Source organism: Thunnus thynnus, chromosome 7, assembly GCF_963924715.1.
Source record: "Thunnus thynnus chromosome 7, fThuThy2.1, whole genome shotgun sequence".
Lineage (NCBI taxonomy): Eukaryota > Metazoa > Chordata > Actinopteri > Scombriformes > Scombridae > Thunnus > Thunnus thynnus.
The window spans coordinates 35102393-35112918 of NC_089523.1; the positions used below are offsets into that span (position 1 = coordinate 35102393).

Here is a 10526-nt window from a genome sequence, read left to right on the forward strand (position 1 = left end):
GCCATTTAGTTACATAGGTGGCGCTAGAGAGCACATTTTGGCACTTTATGGGTTAATATTTACATTTCATCAAATATTTCAACAGACCTGATGTGCGTGCCAAATTTGGTGAGTTTCTGAGCATGTTTAGGGGATCAAATTTAGGGTTTAAGTGGCGTAACAATAAAGAAAGAAACAAACACACGCAAAATTAAAGCTGCAAGCAGCATTGATCGGGACCTCGCACTCTGGTCCATCGGGATCAGATCAATTTGCTTTTTAAAAATGAGGGATATTTCTTACAAGTGTGGTGTGCTTTTATTTTGAAAGTGTGATTGACAGGATGAGAATTTTCTGCAGGGTGAGACATATCTGTCTTGCTCACACCTGTGTCATCAAAATTATAAACGTTTTGGGCCCATTCACTTGAATTTCAATTAGTAAATTGAAAACTCTTGATGAGTTTGTGTGTAAAACAAATTATTTTCCTAATTTTCATCAACTCTATTTTTAGAAAAGGAAAGACTTTTAACCCACATGACCTGGTCAAAGTTTGATTGAAATGTGTACTGTCAGGTGTGTAGAGACAATAAGTAACTGCAGCTGAATACAGAAAAATACTCATATATTTGAATGGAGAGTGTGAGCGAACCCACACCTTTTTGAACATTTACTGCTTCCACATAGTTTTAGATACAAACTTCATTTGAACTTTAAATGAGTCACGAGACTTTAACCTACAAATCTTGAATTTACATGTGTATTCTATCTTTTATTGTTTTTGAGATATTAGAGTGTGAGTTTTAAAGTCTTTTCTTGCTCCTCCTGTGATTTTATAATGAGTGTGTATTGCGGAATGTTTCACAGCACTGAGGGAGTGACATCACCAGGAGCAGTTGGAGAGGAGGATTTTAGAGTACGCTTCTGTTGAAATCTCCTCATAAATCCCATGACTTTGGCCAAATTTTACATTAAAAATCATATTTTAGTGGGAAATTCTGTGGCGAATCCATTGATACAGGTTTGAAAGTGGTCAGACTTATAGTTTAGACATCAGAAGCCTCTGTTTGACACAAAGTTCGTGCCCATAGATTGCCTCCCCATTGTTTTACATTGTAAGGTGTGATGTGGCACGGCAACTTTTAGGGCTTATTAAATCCAAACCGTTCGAGTTATTACAAAGTTATTAACAACTTTATTTCAGCACAGTGTCATAAGTCATGTATCAAAGTTTGAAGCCGATACCATTAACGCCCTCGGAGGAGATAGTGTTTGTTCGGGGTCCGAAATTGGGGCAAAGTCTTGTTTTGAAAGGCTGATTGCGGACTTCCTGTTGGATTCAGGTCAGGGGTGTCAGTGTATGATTTGCAGGTCTTGAAGAGACGAATAATTGAGTTTTGGTTTGATCTCTCTACGACATTCCTACGGGCCGTGGCAGCCATTTTGTTTCATAGGTGGCGCTCTCGAGCACATTTTGGCACTTTGGGGATTAATTTTTACATTTTATCAAATTTTTCACCAGACCTGATGTGCGTGCCAAACTTGGTGAGTTTTTGAGCATATTTAGGGGGTCAAATTTAGGGCTTAAGTCTCATAATAATAAGAAAGAAACAAAGAAACAAACAAACAAACAAACAAACAACAATAGGGTTTGTTTACAATGAGTCTTTTTACTCTTTGTAATAAATTTTCATTTGACTTATCTTTGAGTCTTCAGCTCCCTGGTTGCTTCAGTGTCACTCTCTACCCAACCTAGAAAAACCCCTTTGAAATCATTTTTCCTCTGTTTCTGCTGGTCTGATACCAGTGCTCTTTCTGTCACCAAACTTCCTTGTCACCACCTAGTTTTTACCAGCGGTCACTGCGCCTCCAGATGTGAATATGAAACATGTTGGGATCAAGCCATGTAGGTGTTGATTGACAGCTGTGATTGACAGTTAGCTCACCTGCTGCTCTCCCCGGCTCCGGGACTCGCAATCGTCTGACTATTGTCACACTATTTCACTAAGTTTAATATTACTTTATTACAATACCTGCCTGTTAGCACAGTTTAGCTAAAGTAGCTAATGCTGACTCAAATCAGCTCCAATGACAAATTTTGGGTGACATCAGACCTCACTACGTCCATCCTTATATGCAGTCTACGGTTGAGATCATCACAACTTACTCAACTTACAGAACTTGTATTCTTTACCTTCAGTGAGACATTTTCTCATTTTGGATGTTTTAATGGCTGTCAAGACTTTTCCTTCTGAACCAAACATGCCAACCTGTTGGTGACAATAGATAAAAAATTTTAAAAAATCAGGGGATCAGGGAAGTCATTGGGACTCATCATCTGGGAACCATGAATGTCTGTACTACATTTTGTGCCAATCTATAAAGTAGATATTTTCCTTGATAATTGAAAGCTTTGACCTGCTGGTGGTGCCAGGTCAAAGGTCATGAGGATTCCTCCTCTAGGAGCATGAATGTCTGTACAAAATTTCATGGCATTCCCCTCAAGCTCAGATACTTTTGCATTTTAAACAGTAGGTGGACTACAAAGTCTTCTTTCTCAGTATGGGTCAGTGGTTATTTTCATAATGAGGTCAGTCTGCTGCTGTGGGTGTCCTCCTTGAAAAGTTTAAAAGTCGTTGCAGCAGAGTGTCGGCTCAGTTAGGAGGGAGTCACAGTATGACTACAGCAGGACAGCAGGGGAAAGTTGGGATTCACATGTCACAAATAAAGTAATTTCTAACCTCTGCATTACTTTGACTTTGAAAAGGAAACGGTACATTTGAGGGTGTTTGTTAAAACTCTTTCCATGATAATGAACCTATTTATTATTACTACACTGTCTTATGTTCATGTGTGCTTGTTGTTGAAGTCCAGTCCAAGTTTAAACTATGTAAATTTTTACAAATCTGTAACAAAAAGGTGACATGATTATTGCTTTGCGTGCACAGTAGAATTGTTGTGAACCAAAGACGATCATGATAAACTCCACAAAGATTTCATATTTTTCACTTGTGGCCTATTTTGACACTGGGGTTTTCAAATATTTGTATTTCATGGTAATTATGTCACTGTATTTTTTTATTGTTAGTGCCAATGTTTTGCTCATTGTGGTTATCTGTATGAACAGAAGCTTACATGAACCTATGTACCTTTTTCTGTGCAGCCTGTTTATAAATGAACTGTTTGGTAGTACAGGGTTGTTTCCATTCCTTCTGGTTCAGATCCTCTCTGACATTCACACTGTTTCTGCCTCTTTTTGCTTCCTGCAGATTTTCTGTGCACATTCTTATGGAGCTATTGAATATTTAAACTTAGCCATCATGTCTTATGACAGATACCTCGCTATCTGTTGTCCTCTACAATATAACACACGTATGACGTCTAAAAAGATTGGCACACTTATTGCCATAACATGGTTATACCCTTGTTTTGTGGTGGTCGTTTGGTTATCTTTGACTACTCCTCTGCAGCTGTGTGGGAATATCATTGATAAAGTTTTCTGTGCTGCCCACTCTGTTGTCAAGCTGGCGTGCTCTAACACCAGTGGAAGTAATATATATGGACTTATTGCATCTTTTGGAACAATGTTTGTTGCTTTAAATGTAATTCTGTACACTTACTTGCACATTCTTAGAGTTTGTTTTTCTGGTTCTAAACAGACCAGACAGAAAGCCGTCAGTACCTGCACACCTCACCTTGCTTCCCTGCTCAACTTCTCTCTCGGGGCTTGCTTTGAATTATTGCAGAGCAGGTTTGATATGAGCAGAGTACCAAATATGATTCGAATATTTTTATCATTATACTTTCTTACATGCCCACCGCTGTTCAACCCTGTAATGTATGGCCTGAAAATGTCTAAAATACGAGCCTTGAGTAAAAGTCTCATATCAAATGTTGGCTATTAATATTCTTACCCTTATTGGCTTTAATTTAATCAAACCTTTGTAGTATTCTAATGTAGAACTGTGTATTTTGTTTTAATGTTACTAATAAAGTACAGTACATTAACTCTTAATCTAATTTTCAGTCTGTTTTGCTCATGTAAATATAAGATAAGACTTTATTGTCCCAGAGGGAAATTTGCCTTGCACACACAATGCAAAATACAGAGACATAACTTCCACAAAACTACTGACAGAGATGTATTTTAGTAGTGAGCACCATGTGAGTCAGATTGAGAAATGAGCCAAATATATTTTATAGCATCTCATTTACTATTATATCTATTTATATTTTATTAAGCTATGTATATTTCATTCAATGATAGATACTCATCTTTACCTGAATATGACTCTAAGTTACTACTTTATACTACTTCAACAAGGCCTTCTGATCTGCACTGTTAGACTCATTATTTCTTCACATATAGGTCCACACAATGCACAATGCACAAATCATGTATATGGCCTAAGGTATTATAATGTATATAGTGTGCGTTGATTGTGATTCTGAATGTTTTTTATTTAATTTTAAGTAGTTCTCTGTCTGTTCCTGAATTTAGCCTGTAACACTTGATTTTCCCTTCTGGGCAGAAACTGTCTGTGGCTCATTTGATGGTTTAATTCACACAAACTTGACATGAAGCCCAACAGAACAGACCACACAGGTGTTTTCAGTGACCGATTACTCCCGTTTATATTGAGTAAGGGCTTATTAAGTAAAAACATTTGTACTAAGTCATTATTTCAGATACCTGTTATGTGAAAATACAATAATTTAAAATTACAGTAACAATTATGAGTCAAGTTTTCTACATATCTCATTGTTTTGAATTATCTGAAATTTTGACTCTTTAATCATTTTAAGAACATTAACATCTAAAAATTCATAATTTGGACTTTGTATCTTATCATTTTGACTTACCATGAGTATTTTAAGTTTGTCATTCTTAACTTTCCATCTATTTATATTTGATATGTATTTGAAATGCTTTTTTAAGATATTTCGATGGATTGTATTTATTTTATTTTTTATTCTTCATTTTTTTGGTGAATTATTACAAGGTAGCATACACATTGTCAAAAAATAATGGGTACGGTATGTAACAGTTGCAGGTAAGGACAGATAAGACAGAAACAACATCATCATCAGCAAACTGTAATACAAATTCTCAACATTTTTCAGCCCTGAAATGTAGTTCAAGCCAAGTCCATTTTATTCAGACAGCTCAAAATCCACAATTTGCCCAAGAGGTCTTTACAGTCTGTAGTTCACTCTTTAGAACCGTGGGTATGTTAAGAGTGTTTTCTATTATGGCGCCTCTATCGGCAGTAATCGGCAGGACAACATCATTTGTTGTGCTTTCCAAAACCATTACACATCACTGTTAAAAAGTAATTATGTTTTATGGTGTGACAATGCTGTGGTTAAGGTCTAGTTAGGTTTAGGAACAAAAACCACTTGGTTAGGTTCAGGGAAAGATCATGGTTTGGGTTAAAATGATCACTTGAAACGTGGTTTCTGCTTCCTTAAAGTTACACAACCTTCGTTGTCATGGCAGCAGTAAACACCACAACAATCAATTTATAAAAAACTGTCCTGAAACATAACACTTGCAGTTGAAAGCGGGAGGCGAACAGCGGTCTCCTGCAGCTAAGTCTACTTTTTGCATATGTCTATCTAGCCGTCCACCCAAACTGCCACCTCCTGATATGGAAATATGTCACGTTATATAGACGTCATCTGTTCTGCATCACTTCTCCAGGCCAGAAATACTACAGCTGCAAGAAAGTAAAAATAATCAAAATGCTTCCAAAATTACAATAACTAAAAGTTGCATCTTTGTGAGATTCATCAATTTTTGTTTCAGTGACTTTTTTTGAAATATGTGTTTATTGTTTTTTTAAGCATAGGAGGAATACAAACAAACAAAGAAAAAGAAACACAAACGAGCGCAGCACATCCTTGGTAATAACGATAACTACAGTCATAATTAAATTAAATACAGAGCTTTAAAGTACACAGTATTCACGTAGTAAAAAACGTAAAAATAAAAAAGAAATATACACAGCAAGGTGATGGGCTTTTTTCAGGGTCATTACCATGAAAAAATGTCAGGACAGGGCCCCATATCTTATTGAATATGCCTCCTCTATCTTCATCATTAAATCTCTCCAGATGTAATTGTAAATTCTGATGGCTTTATAGTTCCAAATGAAGAGTATAATAATTGAATCCAACTGCGTAAAGTAAGACTGAGTGATAAAATGTGGGATTGACTGAAAGAGATGGAGAAAGCACAGCAGTACAATCATCTTGATTGCGTTAATCTTCCCAACCAGAGAGATTGGAAGGGTTTTCCAATAGTCAATATTACGTTTAGCTCAATAGTAGGAGATCATCTGGATTTTTTGTTACAATCACACCAAGATATGAAGAGTTCTTATGGGCTTTTTAACTGTAAATAAGTCATATTAACCAAAACCAAAATTATTAATTAGAGTCAGAATGGGGGTTATTGATGCTTGCAGGTTGGAGATATATAAAAGGATGTCATCAGCATATAATAAAAGATGATGTTTTGTGAAACATGTTCCTCACTGAACTAGCGGAGCTTTGTCAGCGGCGCTAAAAAAACAAACATATAGCTCCAAATATCTCCAGATGTTGACAAAACACAGTTTCAGCTGAGGTGTTGAACATGCTGGTGTTGTTGTTAACTGTAACGGCAAACCTTGCTGGGTGACAGAATCCACATCAAATTTTCCTGGCTCTGCACTTCTTTACATCTTTTAAAAGTCAGATGTTTCTTCACGGTAGCCAAAGAGAGATCGGAATAGATGAACACTGGGCACCCATCATACCATGGTGGAGCCTTCTCCCTTGAGAGCCTCAGTGCCAGCTCTTTCACATAGAAGTAATGCAGCCTGGCAATATTAGCCTTTGATTTACTGTCTTTAGCTGGCGCTAGGCTCTGGTGGGCACGGTCCACTTCAATTGGTCGATGGGAGTGTTCCTCTTCCAGTAACTTTGGGTGCAACATGGCTACAAATTCTGTCGGTCTACCATCTTCTGTCTTCTCCTTGACCTCAATTATGCAAACGTTTTGACAGCGGGAGCGAGCACCCAGGTCATCGAGTTTGGCTTGTTGTGCATGCTCTATGATGTTAGGCTATCATGACACCTCTACAGCTCCTCGATTGACCTCTCATGCAATTCAGTGGCAGCTTAATTTCAAGACAGTCATTCGCTGACATCAGATAGAGCCAATTTAAGGTTTGAGAGGGACCCATTAAGCTTGGCAAACCTCTTGTCGACTGTGCTGTTCAGCATATTTATCACAGCCAGAACATCCTTGTTGGTGGATGGAGTCATGTCTTAGCAACGTTAGCTTTAGCCTTTTCCATGCCCACTAGCTTTATCCAGTTCTCAGCAGAATCTTCTTCTCTGGAGCCCGTTTCTTGTCTCTTTCATTTACCTGGTTTTATCATATTGTTTAGAACGTTATAACTCACTTCAGACACATAGAGGTAAAAGGCGAAGTGAGGTGGAGCTCCCCGAAATCACGTCTACTCCATACTAGACGAAACGGGAAGTGCTGTTTGATCTACTTTTGATGTGCAGTGAAACTTGACAGAGAACGGTTCTCATCATACAGTTTGTGCTCACTTGACGTGTATTATACCTGTCAAAAACCAGTATGTACACTCCGTTTTTACAAAAGAAAAAAGAGTATTATTCCACACATTTTGCATGAAAAAGAGAAGACTAGATTTTAATTTAGCCTCCACAGTTAGTCATGATAATCGTTTATGTATCTGACACACATTAGAGAACAGTGAAGAACTAACCTGCAACCTATTGCAGTTTCATTGAAATGTTCTGGAATGATTAAGTTATGATAACAGTCAAGACAACTGTTAGAAATTATTTACTTTGTATAAGAGTACTTCATCACAGTAGTAATAAAATGTGTCTCACATGCTCTTAAAAAGTGCTTTTGATTTTCTCTTGTAAATACATACAGCTAATTTCTCCTGACACAAAACGATGCACACAACTCTTTCTGAAAACTATATTTACAGAAGTAAAACAGGTTGACAAATTATTAAAGTATGGTTAAATGCAATTTTTATTTCAAATTATAACACAATAGACAGTTCTACATTACAATATAGTACAAAGAATGACAGACCTAAGTAAAAAATAATATATAATACAAGGTCCAATTACATTAAAGAAAATAGGGAAATCTGTTAAATGAATATTAATACTAATAGCCTACATTTGATATCAAACTTTTACATGTAACACGGATTTTGGACAGTTTCAGGCCGTACATTAAAGGGTTGGAAATTGGTGGGCATGTAAGAAAGTATAAGGATAAAAAGATGCGTAATGTGTTGGGTACACTGCTCATATTAAATCTGCTCTGTAATATTTCAAAGCAAGCTCCAAAAGAGAAGTTGAGCAGGGAAGCAAGGTGAGGTGTGCAGGTACTGACAGCTTTCTGTCTGGTCTGTTTAGAACCAGAAAAACAAACTTTAAGAATCCTCATGTATGTGTAAAGAATTAAAATTAGAGGACCAAAGACTGAGAAAGCAATAACAATAAGTCCAGAGACGTTATTGACTGTGGTGTCAGAGCAGGCCAGTTTCACAACAGAGTGGTTGTCACAGTAAACTTTGTTGATGATGTTTCCACACAGCTGCAAAGGAACAATCAAAGGCAGTGTCAAAAAATTCACAAGAAGTGGGGGTACCCATATTACAGCAATGAAGATGGCAGCTCTGTTAGACGTCATATGTGTGTTATATTGCAGAGGAAAACAGATAGCAAGGTATCTGTCATAAGACATGATGGCTAAGTTTAGAAATTCTATACCTCCATAAGAGTACAAACAGAAAATCTGCAGGAAACAGAAAGAAGCAGGAACAGTGTGAATGTCAGAGAGGATCTGAACCAGAAGGAATGGAAACAACCCTGTACTACCATACAGTTCATTTACAAACAGGCTGCACAGAAAAAGGTACATAGGTTCATGTAAGCTTCTGTTCATACAGATAACCACAATGAGAAAAACATTGGCACTAACAATAAAAATATAGAGACACATAACAGTCATGAAATAAAAGTATTTAAGAAGCCCAGTGTCAAAGTAGGCAGCAAGTGTGAAATATGAAAACTGTGTGGAGTTTATCATGATCCCAACAATTCTACTGTGCAAACAAAATGATAATTAAGTTACATTTTGTTATAGTTTCAACTGCTAGTTATAATTTCACTGGTTTTAACTCCTGCTTGTTTGGCAAAATGTGCAGCTGAAACATTAAGAACACATAAACAGGATTCAACATAATAATACTAAACAGACTCATTATCATGGAAACAATGTGAACAAAAAACTCCAAATGGATCATTTCTTTTTCAAACTCAGTATATCACTTAGAGTAGAAATTACAAAACCATGTGTGAATCAAACATTCACCTGCTTCCCCTCTACGTCGCTCCTAACTGAGCTGAAACTCTGCTTCGACTTCTTTTAAACTCTTCCAGAGAGGACACCCACACACTCATGCTTAGTCAATGTCAGCAAAAAAGCTACTTCGTAAAGTGCCTGCTTGAAATTAGACATGAACACATATGTTTATGTTCATTTTGGCAAAAAAATACTACAATACCCATGAGTCTCAGCTGCTGTTGCTATGAAGTAGAAGCCAGTCAGAATCAGAGCATAATAAATTCTAAACACTTTGTTGTTGAAGGTGCCATTAGCGGAGCACATTGGGAGTCGTAGTTAATGTATATTCAGAAGTTTTTGGGCCCTATTTTCAATAAGTGCCATAGTGCCATATAACTGAGTCCACAGCAATCCGGGACAGTCACAAGAGTTTACACTTAGCGTAATGTAAGTATGTCAAAATTTGACTCACTGTTTTCATGGTAGTAGAGTTAATATGAATAGTGTGCCCAATGTGTTGTATATTTTTTATCATTATACCTTGTTACATGTCCGTCCTTTGGCAGTGAAGAATGGAAGGTTTGAATTTAGCCCTAAAAAGCAGGTGTGCAGACTAATTTAATCTCGATAAAGCAGGGATATCCTCCCTCTCCCTGTTTTCCAAGGGGACAGTCAGTTACTTGAGCTGCCTCCCCAGTTTAACTGGATGATCTTGGCTGCTGCTGGGGCTTCTTGAGAAAGCCAGTTGCCTTATTCACTGTTTGCTGACAGTCCAAGATGCAAATGGAATCTGCTGTTGCCCTCAGAAACAAAGATAATGATAAGATAATGTGTAGAATTAGGTTCAGATTTTGGTACCCTCCAGTGGAAGTATCAAAAAAGACATCGTGGCAGACAACTAATAGGGGTGGAAGTAACAAAAATGAATTGATAAAATGGAGGTGATGTGGATTGAAAATAAAGGGGTAAAAATGAGTGATAAATTATCAAGTGATTTGATTAATTTAAAGCGGATTTGGTCACACACTCCTCTCTCAGTGCATTTACACAGCACTGGTCTCAGAGCAACCAGTCTGTAGTCATTCAGGTACTTAGCATGTGACTTTTTAGGGATTGGGATTATGGTGAATTCCATCCACTGACTTGG

The 10526-nt window shown here is 37.2% G+C and overlaps 2 protein-coding genes across 2 annotated transcripts; one reads left to right on the forward strand and one right to left on the reverse strand.

The window, feature by feature from the left end:
• Nucleotides 1–466: 466 nt before the first annotated feature.
• LOC137186831 (olfactory receptor 11A1-like) lies at nt 467–9133 on the reverse strand (the record flags this gene model as incomplete). Its single annotated transcript, XM_067595867.1, has 2 exons — nt 8218–9133; nt 467–483 (listed from the first exon to the last, which is right to left on the reverse strand). Coding segments are annotated over exons 1-2 (921 nt in total), but the record flags the coding sequence as incomplete, so codon positions are not given.
• LOC137186840 (olfactory receptor 4B13-like) lies at nt 2955–3884 on the forward strand. Its single transcript, XM_067595876.1, has one exon. It carries the CDS (start codon nt 2955–2957, stop codon nt 3882–3884), a length of 930 nt encoding a protein of 309 aa, XP_067451977.1.
• Nucleotides 9134–10526: the final 1393 nt, after the last annotated feature.